Genomic DNA, 22,293 nt, shown 5'->3' with positions numbered 1-22,293 from the left:
GCAAATCATCACCTCCCAAGCATGTTATGAAAGAGGTTCGACAAGAATAGAAACAAGATAGAAAGCAAGAGGGAAAGCAACCAAGATATAAGCTGCAATCTAATATTGAGTCAGCCACACGGATGCCTTGAAAGATCGTGTAGTGGAAGAGTCAACCATTGCATATGGATATTTTCTTAATGCATTTGAAGAGCTTTATGAACCTCATGTTTTATTTGTTGCAGGGACTTAGAGGGAGATTGGTGACTTTCTAGATGCACATGATTTGCAGGATATAGTTATCACTTTTTGAGACAGTTCATGAGCTTGAGGATATGCCTTTAAACACTATATTAGGAAATTTAGAAATTTCCATACACTTTGGGAATCCCTAATACCTTTATTATTTGACCATGTGAAGTGGCTTTTGCTGAACGATATATTTATTCTCTTGGAGGTTTGTATTCTAGATATGATCAATTACGACTTGCCTTGGATAGTAGAGACTTGAACACTATGAAGAAACCATTGGGCCTTATTCACATGTGCACTTTATTGGACAAAGCCACACATTTAGTGGTTCATATAATGAACGTTATGGATAGGGTCTTGCATGACTTCATTCCACAGTTGACTATGCCTTTTTTGGAAGATGTGCCTATTAAAGGCTATGTAGAGGAGGAAAAAGATGACTCTTCAGATGCTTCTAGCTGCAGACACTTTGTTCTTGATCATATTTTGGATTGGTCAAATCTTGTTGTCTTACTTAAAGGTGGAGTCTGCCGCCCTAAATACTATGTAAGTTACCTTCCCAAATCCCACTTTCAAATATGGATCAATATTTAACCATATCCTCAAATATTTATCACTTATTTGACATTGGGGCTTGAAAATTTTTCAAATTCTCTAATATGGTATTTTTAGAGGATATTAGATGTGATGCTCCACAAATGGAGAATATTTTGGATGCTTTGTTAGAGACTTTGATAGGAAAATCAAAGCTGCTTCAAGATATGGACTACTTCAATATTTTCAGTGATGGCCAGTATGTGTTGGATGCAAGTGAGGGTTAGTTTATGTCTAATGTGGTACACAATTGTTAGTATAAGCAGATTTCCATGCATTTGACTCTGAAAGAGCAAGCATGTTGCTATGTATTTGCTCATGGGTGTATTTTGAGCATGTTTATGGAGCTTCCAAAACCTATAGTTTATGATGCACACCCAAGGCCTTATGACCCTAGAGGGGGTACTAGGTGTGGCTCAAGAGTTATACATATGCTGAGTATTTTGATCGATGATATAGGGGGGATGCCTTCTTATATGCATGAAGAGTGACAACTTGACTCTATGGGTGTTGACCCAGGTGGTGCATCGATGGCTCATACCAAAGGATATGCAGGTTCAGAGGGTGTAGATGTCATGCCACTTCAGAGGGGCTAGATGTCGTGCCACTATGTGGACACAATATGAAAACACTTGGAGTGCATCATCATTTGGCTTTCTTATTAATCTACAGAATGAATGTCATATTATTCATTAGTATTAATGTGCATAGTATGGATAGTTCCATTATATAGAATTTTTGGACAAGTTTAGCCTATTTTTTATATTTTGGATATTATTTCTTGAAAATATCCTGAAAAGGTGTAGAAAAGTTCTAGAATAAGGTGACATGGAAAAAGCAAGTGGTTTTTCAACTAGTTTTGGGGAGATCTCATGCAAAGAAAAGAGGGGCTTTTGAATTCATGGGGCCTGCGATTGCAATTTTCAAGCAACAAACATCACTCTAAATTGGGAGAAGAAGGAGCGATTTGGGAGAATCCTAAGTAGGTTTCCTAAAATTTTACCCCCTTTTAAAGCCAACGAAACCATCAAATAAATTTCCTTGTGAATAGCAAACAAGAAGCTAGTGTTTAGTGCATGTTTTTGGTCTACCAAGGACCTTTAGGAGATCTAATGTTTGGAGATTGCTTCTGAGTAGTCCCAGACAAGGATTCTATTTACTATCTTAGGTTCCATTAATAAGTAGTGCTTTGAATCATTGAGCTTTGTCTCTATATTGTGAAAACGCTCTGGCAAATTTGAATCCCTTGCCTATTCTTTTTCTTCTCTTCTATATCCCATTCTCTACTTTCTTCTCTCTTTGATCCCCAATGGATATGACCTTTCGACTAAAATTCCTCTGAAACTGTGGAGGGTATGTACAGGGATTTATGCATTCTAATTCATGTGTCTTGTCTATGGTGGTGCCACCTATTATGTTCCACCAACAATTAATGTATGCATGAGATTTTGAGGTGTTACCTACAGCTTTTGGATTATGTTTAGTAGAGATTACTCATGTATTAGTGTGTATATTAAGCCATAGTCTCAATTTGTATTGGGCTATCATCCCAAGTGTGTGCATGTGCTATATACACACTAATACATGAGTCACACTCTGCTGAGCTATATGAAATGAGGTCACTCGTTTTCACCTCTATCTATCTCAATTAAATCTTCCAAATTCCAAAATATCTTTCTTTTATCTTGTTCCATCCCTCAATCTCCCTACACCCTTCTTGTTGTTACCCTTGCGGTAGACCTTCAACCCTACATGCTCCAAGATTGATAGGTAGCAAAAAAGTGTCTCATTAAAACATGAATGTTTATCGTAAGGGTTTTCATTATGCCTAGAATGCATTTGGGATATTTGATACTCCATGCATTTCTAGGAATAAGATTATCAATATCACTCTAGTATTCTATAACAAATCTAGTCAAGTTGACTAAAATTTTTGAGGCCTCAATACTAGGACAGACAAATAGTACTCTCCAACCTTAATCTACATAAATCATGACATTTTCTTTCATAAAACATGAAACCCATATTGAATAATGTTGATGGAAAAAGACACCATGTGATTAAAAAAAATTAGAATTATTTCATGTCAATATATCATATTTTTCAAGGTAACTTAAGTTTTGCAAACCTCAATGATTCAAATGACCAAACAAAAATCATTTACCACCATTCACACAATTCATAACCATTTCTTTTCCACATCACTTAAAACTTGAACAATGAATTGTATGCACTCATAATGAGCACACAACATGCTAATAGAGATGTAATATCTTAGTCAGACAATTGTAAACCCTTAGATAATTTTATATTAAAATCATTGCATTGAAGGGAAAGAGAGATGGTACTCACCATCATTATTTCCAACAATATGCATGCATTTGGTAGCTTTACATAAGCTATGCACAATATCATAGTGATATATCATACATAATGTAGAAACATCCAAGTTGTATGTTCTCACTTCTTGTCATCATTATAGAAACTTGAAGATTTAAGTGACATTGCAAGAAGCTTCATGTAGCCACTAAAGTTAGCACCCGATTGTGTTATATTGAAGTGTGAGTCAATATTCTCATATGTTGATTTATATGCTTCCTTGCTCATCACCTTGTAGAGAATTCTTACTGGTGAGAGTATTGCCTGTCATAAGTAATGTAAAATGTTTGTGACTATTATATCTCAGATACACATCTTACACTATATGTACATGTAAAACATTTATGCGACTTATATAGCTAATTAGCATCATATGAGCTGGAGCTACTTAATCCTCCACAAGATAACTACCCCATCAAACTTGCAAATAGGTAATTTGCTTAATCCAATGGAAGTTTCCTAACCTGGTAAATAGTTGGAAGTAAGTGTCCCATGCCAAGGTCATCAAAAGTCGCATCAAGGAACCAATGGCTATGGCAGGATGCTAGTATGTCATTAACAATAATAGTCCCCTTGGTGGTGAATGGCTTGTATAAGCCCAACAACTCATCTTCTTGTATATCTACAATCACACAAGAATGACAAGTAGCATCTACAATTAAGTTCATTTGTACTCAACCTTCACTAATGTGCAACAAGATAATCAAAGTCATAACTTGATGAGTTTATGTCATTGATTAAAAGATACTACATACCAATGACAGTAAATGGAAAGATCTTTGAGCTAGACTCCATAGCCAACATCAAATCACCCTCACGCACATCAATAGCTCTTTTGTACATCATACCATTATTTTCTAGAGAGGCCATTTTCCATAACAAGATATTTAGTAGTTTCATGTGTTTAAGAAATCAATTCATTATTCAAAATATCTTAAACCAAGAGTACTAAGATTGTATGACCTAATTGGACAATGGCAAAATGGTCAGGTGTAAGTTGTAGAACTTTTGTGATGTTCGTCAATGTGTTCTTCAACGTAATAGTGATGAAATCAGAGAGGGGATCTGCCTCAAAATGACCATATGCATAGATGTCTTGATAATCCACTTTTCCATTCTCATCCAATACAGCAACCTGTAGTGACTTGGCTTGTTTAGTTTATCTTATGTAGCTTGGATATTGTAAAATGTGTGCATATGTTTGAGCACTATAATTTCATCTATGAGACATAGAAGAATAATGGTTAGAATCAAGTGATATAGTAGAGTGGTTAAATAAGAATAAAGGTGAGTGGGTTAGTTTTCTCCCATAAAGGTGGTTATGGCTTGATGCAATGTAAAGATTCCTACCATGAAAGTTAGGTTTGACATAAAAGTGATATTCATCTCTACTATTTAATCCATCACTACATTAAAAAAAGTTGGCACTTGTATCCATATTTGGTCTTAAAGGTCTCAGTTCATACCTCATCTCCAATGCTAAGTTTGGATATTTTCTTTTGCATGCCATCACGTGTCCTAACCATTGCAATACCTTTGAGGTGAAAAGTAGAAATTGATTAACTGATAATAACTACAATAACTCACAATGAAATGCACGATATTTATGGGGTTCTTGTGAAGCATGATCTCTGAAAAAAGGGGATTTTTACCACAAAAAGGAGATGCCAAGTGTTTGCTAGCTCCAAGTAAGTAGTCCACACATGTATAGGAGATTTTTATTCAAGTTTGAAGGAAATCATTTATATCTTCATGAAGTAACAATCTACTTATCAAGATTGGAAGTTGTTTATATCTTGAACTTCAACCTTTTCAACTAAAGTAGGTAACTTATCAATATTCATAACATGGCATGTCAAGTGACCAAGAGCAATGCAATTAAAGTTGATATAATATATTTTGAGATAAATTGGTACAAAACTCTCAACCTTACTGATTTGCAAGTCATTACTAATCATTGTAGACTTTTTTATCATATTGTAATTGACTTTACCCTATTAACATTTGAAATGCAAGTATGTTATCAATAAGGATTTGTACAATTTTTCTTTTATGTAAAAGTTCATTGTACATCTTACTACTATATTATTTTTGTTGTAGGTTCAGAAAGCCTCGAACTTATTCCCTTTTCCAAATCTCCTTGCTTCTATTAAAACCTTCTCCTCCCCCCTCTCTCTCACGTGAAATCTCTCCTTTTCTCTTCCCTCTCCCCTTTTTAATTAAAAGACCCTTCCCCCCCTCTCTCTCTCTCTCTCTCTCTCTCTCTCTCTCTCTCTCTCTCTCTCTCTCTCTCTCTTTTAAATTGAAACCCCCTCCCCTTTCTCTCACTTATAATCTCTCTCTTTCTTTTCTGCCTCCCCTTCTTAATTAAATTCCTCCCCCCTTCCCCCTCTCTCTCATGTGTAGGGCCTAGGTTTTCTCTCTCTTTCTCTCTCTCTGACTCTCTTAGATTCAAATTTTTAATTTAAAATTTCTTTTTAATAAAATATTTTCACAAGATTTTTTTTAATTTAAAGTTTTTTAGACAGTTTTTCACACAATTTGAGAGGGTGATTAAAGAAGAAGAAGAAGAAGAAAGAGAGAGATTAAGAAATGTGGGAAAGAGAAACAAAATAGTCCTTTTTAAATTAAACCTTTTTTAATATAATTTTTTACTTAGAGAGAGACACACATTTAAATTGAAAGAGATAGAAATAGGGGCAGAGAATGTGAAAGAGAGAAAAGAGAGCGACAGAAAAAAACTTGAGAGAGAAAAAGAGAGCAAAATAAAAATAAGGAGAGAGAGAGAGAGAGAGAGAGAAAGACACAAAGAGAGCAAAAAATAAAGAAGAAGAGAGAGAGGGAGAGATAGGAGGGAGAGATAGGGGGAAGAGAGAGAAATAGAAAACCCCTCCCCTCCCCTCTCTCTCACGTGTAATCTCTTCTTTTCTCTTTCCTCTCCCTTTTTTAATTAAAAGGCTCTCTCTCTCTCTCTCTTTTAAATTAAAACCCCGTTCCCTCTCCCTCACTTATAATCTCTCTCTTTCTTGTGCCCGTCCCGTTTTTAATTAAATTCCTCCCCTCTCCTCCCTCTCTCTCTCTCATGTGTAGAGCCTAGGTTCTCTCTCTCTCTCTCTCTCTCTCTCTCTCTCTCTATATATATATATATATATATATATATATATATATATATATATATATATATATATATATATATTAAATCAAGCTTCTTTTTGAATCAAAAGTCTCTCTCTTTCTCTCTCTCTCTCTCTCTATGTTAGATTAAAGTTATTAATTAAATATTTTTAAAATATTTTTTATTTAAAGTTTTTTAGACAATTTTTCACACAGTTTGAGAAGAAGAAGAAGAAGATAGAGAGAGGGGAGAAAGAGAAATCATAATAGTATTTTTTTAAAGTAAACCTTTTTTAATATAGTTTTTGACTTAGAGAGAAAGAGACAGAAAGAAAATATCTAATTTAAAAGATAGAGGAAATAGGGAGAGAGAAAGGGAAAGAGAGAAAAGAGAAAATAAGAGAGAAAAGGGAGTGAGAAGAAAACTTGAAACAGAAAGAGAGAGGATAAGAAAAAAAATGAGAGAGAGAGAGAGAGAGAGAGAGAGAGAGAGAAAGACACAAAGAGAGGTAAAAAGAAAGAAGAGAGGAGAGAGGGAGAGAGAGGGGGAACACAGAGAAAAAGAAAACCCCTCCCCTCTTTTTCTCTCACATGTAATCTCTCATTTTCTCTTCCCTCTCCCCTTTTTAATTAATATGTAACATTTTCATCTCATAGGCCAACTTGGCATCGTGTAGACTCTCTCTCTCTCTCTCTCTCTCTCTCAAATTAAAACCCCCTCCCCTCTCTCACTTATAATCTCTCTTTCTTTTTTTCCTCCCCTTTTTAATTAAATTCCTTTGCCCTCCCCCCTCTCTCTCATGTGTAGAGCCTAGGTTCTCTCTCTCTCTCTCTCTCTCTCTCTCTCTCTCTCTCTCTCTCTCTCTCTCTCTCTCTCTCTCTCTCTCTCTCGCAAAAGTTTCTCTTGCTCACTCACTCTCTCTCTTTCTCTCTCTTAGATTAATTTTCTTAACTTGAACTTTCTTTTTAATTTTTTTTTGTTAATTTTTTTAAAGGAGGAGGAGAAGAAGAAGAAGAAGGAGAGAGAGAGAGAGAGAGAGAGAGAGAGAGAGAGAGAGAGAGAGAGAGAGAGAGAGAGGAAGAAGAATAGAGAATAGAGAGAGAGAGAGAGAGAGAGAGAATAATAGAGAGAGGAATTTCAAAATTAAAAAGAGAGAGAGAGAGAGAGAATTTAAAAAGAGAATGAAGAGAGAGAGAAGAAGAAAAAAAAAAGGAAAAAAGATGAGAGGGAGAGAGAAGGAAAAGAGAGAATAAAAGGGGGGAGAGAGAGAGAGAAGAGAGAACTAGGAGAGGAAAAAAATAAAATAAAATAGAAGACAGAGAAAGAGAGAGAAAATTAGACATAGGGAATTGGGGGAAAGAGAGAGAGAGAGAGAGAGAGAGAGAGAGAGAGAGGGTAAAGAAAAAAATTAGAAATAAAGAGGGAAAAGAGGAGAAAGAAATATGAGAAATGGATTGTTGAGCGAAGTTACCGTGCACCGCTTCAAGGCACCAAAGCTACCATGAAACAGCCTAGCGTTCTTTTGTTATATCATAGATTCATGTAGCCATTTCAGGAAAAGAGAACAGGGTGGTTTTAAGGTTGTGTCTAGCAATTTATCCTTCTCCATTGACAATTAGTACAATAATTGCATTTTTATGGCTTTCTTAATAGAGAGCTTCTCTAACTTATGTACTTGAAGCATATTTTTAGACCCTAATTTTATAGTCCACCAATCCCCAAGGTTTGAACCCAACCACACACTTAAGCCACTCGAGTTATGCTTTGAAATATACTTTTGAAACCCCCATATACTTATGGGGTTCAGAAGATACTCATTTATCTTGATTTGGGTCTAGAATGCTCTAGACATGTTTCAAAACCCCTTGTATAGTTATTGGTATCATACTCTTGAAGCATGCTTCATATGAAACGAAGACTTGCATGGGACTCTGATGTATCCCTTTTAGCAATTCATGGGCCCCTTACAAATGGAAGGTTTCATTTCTAAGTTTAAGAGGTCAATATCTTCTAAAAAGTTTGAAAAAATAATTAACACCCCTTGTTGTGCCTATTTTCCATGTTGTTCATGTCAATACAAGAGCAATCCTTGAGATTTGCATTTTAAGACCTTCTCATTGAAGGCACATCATTGTTGACCTGAAACTCTCCCCTCTTAAATATTCATGTGAGAAGGTCATGATGAGAAGGGATCTACTTAACAAAAACATCTTGTGAAAGCACGCATCTATACGAGTGCACATTGTACACTTGAATGGATTAACAACCCCAAGCTACTTATTGCATTAGTTGAAAGTCTAAAATTTAGAGGTTGCCAATAAGGTCATAGCCTAGTGGTTTGAGTGACGGTAGAGTATTGTGGGGGTGTGAGATCACACCGCGAGTTCTACTTCCCTCGCGGTACAAATCATTATGCCTCCAATCTTCAGAGGTTGCAGCGATAATCCAATACTAATATGCCATTGACAATACTAACAATAGCAATTACAACGATAGCAAGATTAATCATAATGATCACAATATTTAATAATACTGTAAAATACCAGGGAAGCAACCGCTAGCACATTTGCCGCACCCTTTGCCCTTCTCCACCGTCAATATCACAGTCAGCAGCATCATCATCATCATCATCAATATAATCGATATTGCCAGCCACATGTAAATCCTACTGATCACTGCACATTTATATTGATACTCGCTACGCACCCTGCAGGAGCTGGCCGCCATGGCTGCGCCGGCTAGCTGCTGCTTGCAGTCCGAATTACTGTCTACATTAATAATACAGTAGCTGAATGACAATTCTATCTAGCTGTTGGAGATCGGTGTAACACGGCAATTACAGTATGCGTCTTCTATATATTTGCATCTATCTATCCATCTATCTATCTATCTATATTCTATCAAGCTGCTGCGCATGTACAGTTCTCCCCTTCACAAAAAATGATGAGTCATGATCCACCACCCCTGGTTTTTCAAACGCGAGCGCACTACCTACATAACCCAAGACTCAAGAGTCTCTATCCGAAGGCCACCTCTGTAAAGCCAACCCCATCATGATTCGTGCTTTGAAAACCCATTCCCAGGACGCATTCATCGCCACTTTTTGCCCTCCCACATTTTCCAGGCACTTTTAGTGCGCTGAAAATCCATACTCCAATGTGATAAACGAGGCCCTCTTGAATCTCCTTTTAAACCTTCTACAGTGGCTTCTCGATCGATTTGCAAGAGGATTTTTAAAATTAAATCTATACTATTAGTTAACGAGAGATGGGGGGCGGGTGCCACGTGGCAGCCCCACCTCCCCTACAAGAAAAAAAAGAGAACGCAGGGGCGGGTGCCATGCATCCAACACCCGCCCCCGCCCGCAAAAATCGCGCCCACCCCGAAGCGAAGCGCTAGGGCGAGTCTAGGCGTGGAGCGCCTAGTAATACACTATTTGAAGCTTTGGCTTGGTGCTCCCAAAACCAAACCCCCCCCCCCCCCCCCCTTCCCAAGCTCCATTTTCCAGCCCGAGCCTAACAAGACATGTGTTTTACCTGCATATTATATTTACAAAACATAAAAAGTGATCGTTTAAAATAAAAAGAAAAACGTTAGATAGTAATAACACTATCTATCCTAGCACGCACACACGCATGCACACACACCCACACAGACACACGCACTCTCTCTCTCTCTCTCTCTCTCTCTCTCTCTCTCTCTCTCAATTTGCCTTGGGCAATGCCCCAGTCCCCCACACAAACCAATGGGAACTTCAAATGCTACAAGTAGTGGAAAGTAAGCATGCAACAGGTGTCCAATAGGTGGAGGCAACGAACCAAATGAAAAGGTGGGCGGCACTCTCTTTCTCAAGTCTCTCAAGCTGCAGGTAGTCTAGGTCTTTTGAGCTGCAAGTAGTCCACCTCACCATAATAAAAGATATAAGGCTATAGTAGAAGCTTAACAATAAAAGGTATAACATTATAGTAGAAGGTGATAGTGTAAATCTAATAGTAAAAGGTATGAGGTTAGAGCAGAAAGTAATAGTGTAATTCTAATAAAATGTATGAGGTTATAGTAGAAGTCTAATAATATGGATTAGGTTATGAGAGAGAGAGAGAGAGAGAGAGAGAGAGAGAGAGAGAGAGAGAGAGAGAGAGAGAGTGTGTGTGTGTGTGTGTGTGTGTGTGTGTGTGTGAGTGAGTGAGTGAGTGAGTGAGTGAGTGAGTGAGTGAGTGAGTGAGTGAGTGAGTGAGTGTGTGTGTGTGTGTATGTCCACATGGCAGAGGGGTTAAATATATGTGCAATGAGAAAATGGTATTTGTCTAACAATATGTGCACACTTCTCATATGTACGTATATATGCATAATGAGGTGAAATGTTTGTAGATGCATTTGATAGTTGTACATAATTGGAATATTGCACCAATGTAACTATGCAAGGATCTCCTTTAAAAATGTATTATTAATGTTATATTGATAATCTTCTTCCAAGTGGAAGAGTACAATGTCAAAACTTTTTTTATGTGAAGAGTCCTCAAAGCACATCTTGTAAGAGATTAAAAAGTATACATAAGATTTCAAAGGATATAAGTCTCCTAGGGATCTCTTAGGCAAGTGCAATGTAAGAGCGCTCCTTACAAAAGGAAGACAACAAGGGAGTATATAAGATGGGCTATAACATGGGGGCAAATAGCTTTCCATGCTCAAAAAGTTTTTATAGCAAAGTGAGAGGCACCAATTATGAGCTATTTTATAATTAAGACATGTCAAGGTCAAAGTGTAAGGATGTTTTGTTAAGGGCCAACTTAAACCACAATTAGCAAATAGGAGTCTTTGAAAATTTAATTGGACATCATGGTCAACAATTGTAGGAGAAAGAATACATGGTCAGCAACTTGTAGGACAAAGAATACATGTGATTTATGTCTATGTAGATACACATTTACTTTTGAAAAGAAAAGTATCCAACTTAGCATGATCGAGTCTCTTATGCATAGCTCTTTAGTATTGAGGGTATATGGTGCAATCTACTGTGTAAGCCATAAAACCAAACTTTGATGCACCTTCTCCAGTCAATTCAATAATCTCAAATTTCTCATATTTTATGTTTATTAACAAAATATTTTGATACATTGCCATACATTAGTCATATAAAGTACCATTGAAAGTTTGTGATTGTGCCATATGTCATTCGATGCACCTTCTCCAAACAATTCAATAATATTATAATCTAGGTGCAAAGCACCTATATCATTGATCAACACATGCATATGAATTATTTTTTAAAATGCAAAGAGGTATATATAAACAATATGAAGATGGTATGTACATCATCATATAAATGCAATGGAGGACAAAAGGCTCTTAAAGTAGTCTAAGAAGACCAAAACCTATCTTATATGGATTAGCTCTCCTCTTCAAGTCCCTAAGCAAACCAAGTACTTCTTTGGAGCAACTTTTAAAAAGATGGGGCCTTTCTTCATCAAAATAGTATTTCTTGCAATGAGAACCCTAGCAATATGACAAGAGCCAATGTGGTGGGGTCCATCCTTGAATGCAAGAACAAGGAAATGCAAGAAGAGACCCATATGAAAATGTTTTATCATCATGAAAAAGTGCATAAAGTTATTGCATACCCTAAGAGATTGATAAAGGAGGGAAGTTGATTGTGGAAACATTGAATCACATTTTATGAGGGGATAGTCAAGCTTCCATCAAATGTAAGTACTTCCCATATGCAGTTGCTTGAAATTTATTTCAAGAAAGCATAGAGGAATTAAACTGTTATTATTTGAGAAGGTCTAGGAGGAAACACATAACTTTCAATTTAGACATAATGATTGGAGCAATCACACACCCAAAATCTAACCCAACATTCATTCTAGAAAATGCGCAAGAGCAAGTGGTTAATGGATATAATGATCAAAAGGTTGGGACTCCAAAGCAAGAGAGGACCTTACCAAAGCATTCAAAAGATCATGCTATAGAAAAGGACGTGAAAATTTTGCCACCTACTTCAAAAAATCAACCTCTTTTACTGTCGATGAAGGCACTGGCTACTACATTTTCTTTCCCTCCCTCTATATTTGATTTGAAAATCAAAGTCTTCCAAGATCTCTATCCATCTTCTCTACCTTAGGATTAGTTTTGACTAGGTAGATATTCACTTAGGTTTAGTTTTGATTAGGTAGATATCCACTTAGAACTCTTATGATCTATTGTGACCATCTATTTTCTTCATAGAGGTAATGTATCCATGGTTTCAATGTATGGATCACAACAAGAAGCTACAGGTTATAGGGTTTTTAACTTCCTAGAAATGTTGGCTTCTTTCTACTCAAAATCCTCCAATTCAAGTCCACTAGCATTCAGGGCTACTTCAAATTCTTGGGGGAACTTGAGAAGTTTAAATGCTTGTGTGCAAGATATTCTTTGAGTTTATCCTTGATATTAGGGTTTGAGGTTATCTTAAGGGAGTGATCTTTGATATTAAATCTAATACTATCTTGCAAGGTCTAAGAATCCTTTGAGGTTATCTTAAGGGAGTGATCTTTGATATTAAATCTAATACTATCTTGCAAGGTCTAAGAATCCTTTGACTTCCTTGGTTGACCTTGAAGATGGCCAACATAAAATTTTATTGACCTTAGTAGGATCAATAGCGATTTCTTTGGCAGAGACCATATATACCAAATGTTCGATCTAATCACTAAAAAATTTTCGTTAGCTCTTTTTCATGAAGTTAAATTTGTTGAAGAGTATATAACACTATGTTTATCTTGCCTTCATGATATTCAAGAGGCTTTGAATATGTTAGGACATCATCGAAGAAAAAATACAAAGTCATCTAGTTGGGTGAGAATGTATTCTACATTAATCAATGGAAGCTAGCCAAGGCATTAGTCATTCCAAAAGACATTAATAGCGATTCATAATTCCCACAAAAAGTACAGAAGATTGTATCCTCATCCTTCATCATAAATAAAGCCCCAATCCCAAGTCAATTTTTGAAAAGATTTTCACTCCACCAAGTCAATTTTTGAAAATATTTCCACTCTATAGAGTCTATCTAGAAGAAGCTCATCAATTTAGGACATAAAATATGTGCCCTTTATTATTAGATAATTAAGACCTCTAAATCCAGTGCACAACTTGAGAGATCCATCTTTCTTTCTCTAAAAAAGTACAAGAACTGTCCCATGTAAATTATTGATTCAAATGAAGACTTGCACAATTAACTACCTTAATTGTGCATTAACCTCTATATCTTTCAATATAGAAACCTAATACTGTCTTTTTGGCTCCTAGAATTAGCACAATTTCATGGTTTCTCCACATTTTTTAGTCAAATTAAGTAGACTGGTCGACTTTTCTTATTTCTTTCTAAATTTAGTTAGATTTAACTAGTTATATATTTGTGCTTCCAAATTTCTATTGGGTTCTAACATTCACTCAGGATATTCTAAGAAATAATCTCTTCCTTGGCAAATATAATATAGGATTTGTCAAGTTTAAGCCAATACACACCCAAGATACTATTGCAATATCCTAATGGTAATACTCTCAATTTTGTTTTTGTTGTCTCTCAACCTAGCCCAATTTCAATTTATCCTATGTACTTAGCATAGATCACTTCTTTTTCGCTTGCTAATTCTAACATCCTCTTTCATATTATTTTAGTGTTTAGCTATAATGTTTGTAAAGTATTTAGAGTTAAAAAGGAATGAATACTCATACAATCAATCAAGATTTAGAGATATTTACCTAGGTAGGTTGCTAGAATTTGGTTGACTTAGCATTGGGAGTTTGCTTTCTTATTTTCAATGATAGCATGGATAGATTCTCATTCCAACCTTCTTCTGGTAGGTTCTTTATCTATGGGTTTGCCATTCTCATTAAGTTGGCAAGGACTCTAGCTCTTAGGGGATGTGCCTCAAAAATTGTAAAGTACCATGTACAAGCAATAAAAGGGTCTTTCTACTAGATAAGATTTAGATATATTTATAGAATTATGTATATATAAGGGTATTTTTATTTACATTTGAGGAAAAAAAATGTGTTATTAAGAGAATGTATATTTTTATTTCTTTATAATATACAAGTGTAGGGGTTTTTTAATGACCTTTGAATGCACATGATATGAATGGCTTCTTGTAGGTCCCCCCTACTCTGAGCTCTGAGTTCTCTTTCTCTATTTCAACCTCTTTGATTTGTCTCATTTTTTGTACCTCTTGTTGGAATCGATTAAAATTGGTATACATAGGGTAATTATTACAATCTATTCTTAGGTGTCCCACCTTTTTGCATTAGAAACTACTTATTTTCTAGACCTCTCTAAGCATGTTTTTTTTGCTAGGTAGTATTCTTTGGTGTGAATAATGAATACCATATTAGAAAACTTGGGAATCTCCCAAATTCCACTTTCAAATAAGGAGTAAAGATTTGACCAACTGGCTAGACTTTAGACCCATATTTGAGAGTGGAACTTGGGGGGATTGCTTATATAGTATCTAGGAAAAAATTTAACCTTCAAGTAAGGAGATAAGATTTGACCATGTGTCTAAATATTAATCACATTAAGATTTCCCAATCTTTATGAAAATTTCTAAATTCGTGAATATGTGGTTAATGGTTCTTTTGCATATTTTACCCAAGTATCCAACATATTCCCAAATAATGACCGAATTGGTGAATTTTTTTTTAAAGTTGAAAAGCCAAAATCATAAAAACATTTAGGGTTTAGGATTTAGGGTTTAATATGTCTATGTATCCAAGTGTATGCATTGCAGATGTATATTGTTGAGATGCAAGCTTTACAAGTGTGCCATTTATGATGGACCGTTTGGCTAGATGGGTCAATATGTCTACACTTAGCATGTCATTGGTCATTATGATCCTCACATGGCCACTTACTTATATTATATTTAATTTATTACACCTACCTATAATTGGCATAGATATAGCACTAGTCAATTAGTATAGTTAGTTATGCACTATTTGACTTAGTAGGCTACTTGCTTTTATATTGTATCTTATCTATACTTTGTGTATATTGTATTATGTGTGGAAGAAGAACAAGAAACTAGCAAGAAAATATTTTTGCCTCCATCTCTCTTCTTGTGTTCTTGAGTGAGCCTCCACTCGTGTGTATGTTGTGTGTTTGCCATAGCAGCTCAAGCAAGTCCCCCTGCCACGAGATTCTTGACATGGTATCAAAGTGGCACCATTGAGAGAGATTGGTTTTGAAGGCTAAAGTGAAGGAGAAGAATTAAGGTTTTGATCAAGCAAGAAATTGGTAAGAAGCTCTTTCATTCTCCCACACTTTCTCTTAGATAGTGCCCATGGAGGCATCGAAAGCAGGACAAAGTGAAAATCTCAGATTGTTGTGAGATTTGATATGCAAGTAGAGAGCACTGTATATTCTGCAAATGAGCCCTTCAGGATTGTCTTGCCACTTTTTTGGACATATGAGGCCGTTTCGGTCCTTGTTTTAGAGCCGCAAGGTTGCGAATAGCAGTTTCAAGATATATTGCAATTTTGACTGTATCGATCAAAAGTGAGTGCACATATTGCAGATTTAGAATCTGTAATTTTTTAGGTGTTTGCCAAGATGCCAAGAAGAAAACACAAGTTTCATGTGCAAACAAGTTATAGGTTACATATATTATTGAGCAATCAGTGAAAAAGGTTGCTTCATGTATTGTTGTGCACTTGTTTTGAAAGGTTGCAGTTTGCAAAAGACTTGCTTATTGTTTTGTATCATTTTTGTGATAATGGCAAAGAACAATGAAAATCCCATCATTGAGAATAAGGATAAGAACAACTACCCTTCATGGAAGTTTCATGTGATGAACTTCCTCATTGGAAAGGGTCTTTATGAGTTTATTTGAGGTGATAAAAAGGAGCAAGACTAAGTATCCCTATGACTACATATAAATTAAAGGCATGAAAATAATGGAATACAAAAGACGAAAAGGTGATGTATTGGCTATCTGCAGTCATTGATAATACTATGCTTGGACATATTAGGAATGCAAAAACTTCACATGCAACTTGGATAATTTTTAGAACATGTTTCCAGTAAATACAAAGGCATGAAAGATTCAACTCAAGCAAGAGTGGAATACCTTGAAGAAAAGGAAAATGACTATCAATGAGTATGTTTTGAAGGTGAAGAGAATTGCTGATGCTTTATCACGATTGATGTAATGCTTCCTGATGATGATGATTTGGTTTTATCTACTTTGGGTGGCCTTAATAATGAGAAGACTTGAAATCATTTGTCACTTCTATATATATGTAAAAGCCATACCTAAATTTTGATGAGTCGGTCTATCTCATGATTACCCAAGAGATTAATATACTTGAAGGGGAGATGATGATATCCTCCCTTTGCAATCTTGTGCGCAAGCTCGTACTCGTACCAATGATGGAACTGCCTCACTCAAGCAAGCGAATGTTGTCAAGAGGCAGTGTTTGCTTGACGATGGGACACCACCTTCGAGCCGAGGCTCGACCTTGGGATATAGCATCCCTTTGAGGGAACCCGCCAGGATTGGCGGTACCCCTGAACCGGGGTGCTAGGTGCCTACCCACGCTCCTCCCATTGGGAGGAGTCTTCCAAGGACCTTGGTCCTAAAGGAAATAGCGAGATCATAAGCTAGTGGCACAGGGTTCCGCCTTTGAGTCCGATCAGGCACCTGGCTCAAAAAACCAAAAAAAATCAATATACAAGGTAATTCATCTAAAAGAAATTGTGAACACATCCAAGCATTTTACTCAAGTTGAAGAAAAGGACATGGCAGTTCCTCTTCAAGAGGCCATGGTATAGGACATACTGGTGATGACCAACAAAACATGTTACATAAAGAATTTGGTGAAATGTAGGTTTCAAGAGGCGATGGAAACTATGCCATTATTTACATACGCTCTAGAAATTCTGCTATTGTTTGCCATTATTGTGGCAAAATAAGTCATATTATAGCTCATTATTATGCTAAGAAGGATGATATCCAATGTGGTAAATTGTAGCAAGAAAACTATGCATCATCTTCACGACAAAAATGAGTGTCTGTTTGTTATGCAGCATATGATGAATGCTCTTATGGGAAAGGGAATATATGATGATATATGGTATGTTGATTCAGGTGCATTTAATTATATGACTAGTCATATTGAATGATATGGAGAGATATAGAACTTACAAAATCTAAATGATGTATAGATAGGTGATGATTCATACCACCCAATTTAACACATTGGAAAGGTTCCATTATCCTTGCATGATAGCTAGACAAAGGGTTTTTCAGATGTATTACATATGCCATCAATCACAAAGAATTAAGTGTCTGTTGGCCAAATGGTAGAGCAAGGGTTGCAAGTTCGATTTAATACAAAAGGTTGTTTTGTAGAAATATTTAATGATAAGTGTAGATTGGTCATAAAAATAAGTAGAGTTAGCCACATGAACTTTAGATGCTAGAATTCTTGCAATAAATGCTAAGATGTGTACTAAAGAAAAATTAGTGGTTGTAGACATTGAGATATGGTATAAATGTATTGAGCATCCAAATATGTAAATATTGAATTTAATGCAATCCAAAGGATTGGTTACAAGGTTGCTTACTTTTCGACTTGCAGAATCTCATTAAGTGTGTGAAGCATGCTAGTTTGGTAAGCAAGTAAGACAACCCTTTTTACATGATAGATATGTGAGCAGAAATATACTTGATGCTATGCATACAGATTTTGGGGGGTCTACACAGAATGTATCTCTTGGTGGCAATAGATACTTTGTCATGTTTATTGATGATTGTTCAAGAAACTATGGATATACTTTATGAAGGAAAAGAGTGATGTATTTGAGCACTTCAAATCTTTCAAGGTGGTTGTTGAAACAAAAATAGGCTTAAATGTTAAGTACTTGATATCAAATGGAGGGAAAGAGTACCTCTCTAATGGTTTTAGTGGCTTCTTGAGATCTCATGGGATAAAGAGACAGTTTAATTTGTAGATATACCCCAGAACAATATGGGGTTGCAAAAAGAAAAACTAGGCATATAGCAAAACTTGCATAAATATTCATGGCTGAAAAGAATATGCAAAAATATTTTTTGTTTGAAGTTGTTCATAATGTTGTCTACATTATAAACAAAGCTCCCATAATTGTAGTTCATGGGATGACACTTAAAGAATGATTTACAAGCAAGAGGCCGAATGTGTCCCACTTAAAAGTATTTGGATGTATTGCATATGTTCATGTGCCAAATGAGCTGCAAAAGATGCTTGATTTGAAGGCTAAAAAATGTTTTTTTACTGGATACTCTTTAGAGTAGAAAGGGTATCATTATTATCACATGTGAGTTTAGAGTGAGCAAGGATATTATTTTTTATGAGATGATTAGCTGGTATGCATCTGTTGGTGATGCATTAGATGATGATAATGATTATGATAGCTATGTGCATAAAGAAAAGCAAGAATCGCGTAGCCTTAATGGACCAAAAACTTCATATAGTACTACACCTACAGTTAGCCCTTGGTTTGGGAGACTGAGTAGCCCTACATTTTCATGTGGATCTACAAGTGTTGTAGATTAAAAAAAGGAAAAGAAAAAAGTGTTGGATGGTAATGATGCATCTACTAATCGTTTGGCATTTGATGGAGATTCTAGTGGTTTAGAGGGTTTGGATGATGAGCTTGGTATTCCTTCAGTCAAGACACCAGGTGTACAAAAAGCACATTGTAATGTAAAGGCTTCACTAAGTGATCTAGTGGTACAATGTCATGTTGCTACGCAGTCACAGTGTTAAAAACTCTAGAGTTCATTGTCATTTGACTTTCTTATTGATCTAGAGAGCCAATGCCACATTAGTCACATTAATGTCAGTGTCTGTAGTGTGGATAATACAAAAATACTAGATTTTTGGACAAGTTTAGCCAATTTTTTATATTTTTGATATTTTATCTTGTAAATATCCAAAAGTTATCAACAACTTCTAGAATGGAATAACATGTAAAAGAAAGTAGATAACTTTCAACTATTTTGGGAGGATTTTATGCAAAAAGAAGGATTGGCAAAATCCCACGACGTACGATCGCACTTTTCAGGTAGTGAACATCACTCCAAGTGGGAGAAGAAGAAGGAGTGATCTAGGAGAATTCTAGCCAAGGGTCATGGTATTTTACCTCCTTTTGGAGCCAATGAAGCATCTGATTGGCAATATGAGCATCATAGAGGAAGCCATTTTTTAATGCACATTTTTTGTCTACAAGAGATTTATCTTCTCTAAATGCAAAAATAAATTGGCAGGCTTCGCCTCTGTGAGTATTCTTCTACATTTTCTATTTCTTTAAACCCCTTCTCTTCTATCTATTCCTCTCCTTGAATCTCCCTTCACAATGTTGTCTCTTACCCCTGTGGTAGACTTTTGACCCCAAACGCTCCAATAGTAGTGAACCTGACGTGAAAGTCAACATCAAGTTTGTAAAGATGGGGGATTCTACATGTTCAAGTAGTGGTGATACTTTACAACAAATGATTTCTTTGTTGCATCAATAACAACAACAAAGTTGTTACAACAATAGATGCAAACTTGGTAGGAAGCCAAAAGAATTGATTCCTTAGCTGTGGATGCATTCTAGGTAGTGGGACAGGAATTGAAGTAATTTAAAGGTCAAAATGTTTTAGTCTTCCTCTGGTTATATGAAGAAAATATGTTGTTTCATGGGGTACCATAGTATGCATGGCGTTGATATTTTTTCCATTTTGCCATGCATGCATTGCATGATTGGATTGATGAGTTACATAGAAGAGATGTTGATTAGGCTGCTTTTAAGAAAGCTTTGAGAGAAGAGTTTTTCTTGGAAGATACAGTATTGGTAACTAAAAAGATATTTACAAATTGGATTGAAAAGCCCAATAAAGGGTTGGATACTACAACTTTTCTCCATGAATTTGAAAGTCGGTATGCACAAGAGGATACCGATGATGAGCAGCAATCATTGGAGAGTTAGAAAATTGATTTGTTTCTAAATGTTGTAGATCATGTCTTGTAGGAGAAGCTAACTGATGGTTTAGAAGATGCCTCTTGTTAGAGGCATAACCTTAGGGATTATTTATCACTTTAGTTTGAGCCTTAGGGCGTAAGGGATATGAAGGGGTGTCAGTTGTACCTTTTTGAATGGAAGAGTCATGAACCTTTTGGGTATGTAACTATTCGTGGAAGGAAGAGAGAATCAGAATGCGCTGCTATAGAAGAGAGTTCTGTTTTGGCAATGAAAGGATGTTACCTGATTTTGCCTATGTATATCTGATTCTCTGTACTGTATTCTGAATTATCTGATTCCATTGATAAGGTTAATGGTGATGAATAGTGAATATTGAATAGCGTATCGCGATCAGAATGTGTATCTGAGAGGTCAGATTATTAACATTCAAAATCAGATTTTAATTATCTGTTATGGAGGTTTTGTATCTGTTTGGTATATTAAGGGTGGAAATTGGCCCTTAACACTTGGCGATCCTGCGAATCTTCATTGGGCGATAGGCGGAGATACAGAGAATGAACCGCGCCAGTACAGGAATTCAGTTTCAGAAAACATGTGGCAATGGAAACCTGGCTTGAGGAATTCAAGCACTGGACCACTGAGGAAGAGGAGTTTGAAGAATTTGCCCAAGCCCTGCTGCAAGAATTCAAGTACTGGAAAACAGAGCAAGAGGAGATTGAATTGTATAATCAGGTATTTCTGAAAGTTAATTTTACTGAATTGCCTGGAGACCTTGTCAGAAAAGTTAAAGGGCTGGTGTGGAAGGTAAAATTCAAACATTTTAAGTTGTTCCCTACGGAGTCTCTGGAAATAGCCTGGGAAAGGTTTTGGGGAGAACAGTGCTTATGCAGATTTCAGCATTCATATGACTTGAGGAATGCACCTAGAAAGTGCAAGGGGCCTTGGTCTAAAGTCTATGGGTGTGTCTGCCACTGCTGTGAGTATTGTTTACCTTGGAACTGAAGACAGATAAGCCTGAAGATGTGTAGTGTATGTCTGCTGAAAGATACAGAGGTGAGGGGTTTGGAACTTATTATACCAGGTTACAGGCCAAATTAGAACAGGAAGAGAAGCAAAAACAGAAGGAGCATCAAAGGTCAAATCGTGGAAGTCAGGTTGATACCCTGGATTTGGGTTATCTGAGTGATCAGGAAGCACAGACAGAACAGGCAGGTCCAAGTCAGATATCAGGGGGACTGAAGAGGCTTTCCACCAACATGAGGTTCAGGAGGGACCATTTACCCCAGGGGCAGAAGAGAGAGATAGGAATAGATTTGTGGGTGCATTGGCACTAACACAGATTCAGAGACAGTCTAGGAGAAAGCTAGCATTTCATCCATTGGCTAAAGCAATTGTCAGAAAACAGACTGTAGCAGCAGTAGTACCAGGAACAATGGCACAACCTCTTAACCCAGCAAATCTCAGAGTTAAATTTGCCACATTCAAGGGTGAATCCAAGAAGGAAGACCCTGATGCCCATGTAGCTCAATTTAGCACAAAATGGGAGGCAAGTGGACTAGGAGTATTGTATGGGGATGATGTGAAGAAGCAGCAGTTTGCTGCCACACTGGAGGGTAAGGCCATGAACTGGTTCATATAGTATGGTGCAGCACATTTTTCTGACACACAAGCTTTGCAGACAGCTTTTCTGTCAAGATTCAGGAGGTGGAAGACTCCAACTGATATCCTGAAAATTTTGAAAACAATGAAACAAAAGAGGCTCCTAGTGGAGGATTATGCACAGTAATTCCTGGACTTGAATGGGAGGCTGGCACCAGCAGAGAGACCTACTAATGAAATGTTAGGGGAATATTTCTGTAATGGTTTGAGAGACACTCTCAGAACTGCAGTAGCAAGTACAGACATCCCTGGGGGAGCAGGAGGCTTCAATGAATTGGTGACAGCTGCCAGAAGAGCAGAGAAAAGATTGGGAAGTGTTAAATAC

General features: G+C 36.5%; 1 protein-coding gene across 1 annotated transcript; it reads right to left on the bottom strand.

Annotated features, from left to right (window-relative positions):
- Positions 1-3,097: 3,097 nt before the first annotated feature.
- LOC148016767 (uncharacterized) lies at positions 3,098-9,217 on the bottom strand. The gene is made up of 6 exons (XM_087663825.1): positions 8,863-9,217; positions 4,671-4,738; positions 4,168-4,339; positions 3,960-4,061; positions 3,669-3,826; positions 3,098-3,468 (listed from the first exon to the last, which is right to left on the bottom strand). The coding sequence occupies exons 1-6, from the start codon at positions 9,044-9,046 to the stop codon at positions 3,286-3,288; spliced, it is 867 nt and encodes a 288-aa protein (XP_087519951.1). The 5' UTR covers positions 9,047-9,217; the 3' UTR covers positions 3,098-3,285.
- Between the last annotated feature and the right edge of the window lie 13,076 nt (positions 9,218-22,293).

The sequence above is a fragment of the Lygodium microphyllum genome, chromosome 23 (assembly GCF_053477565.2).
Source record: "Lygodium microphyllum isolate KBCC chromosome 23, Lygodium_microphyllum_v1.1.10, whole genome shotgun sequence".
NCBI lineage: Eukaryota > Viridiplantae > Streptophyta > Polypodiopsida > Schizaeales > Lygodiaceae > Lygodium > Lygodium microphyllum.
The sequence above is the reverse complement of the archived record's forward strand: the minus strand, read 5'-3'. Positions and strand labels throughout refer to the sequence as shown.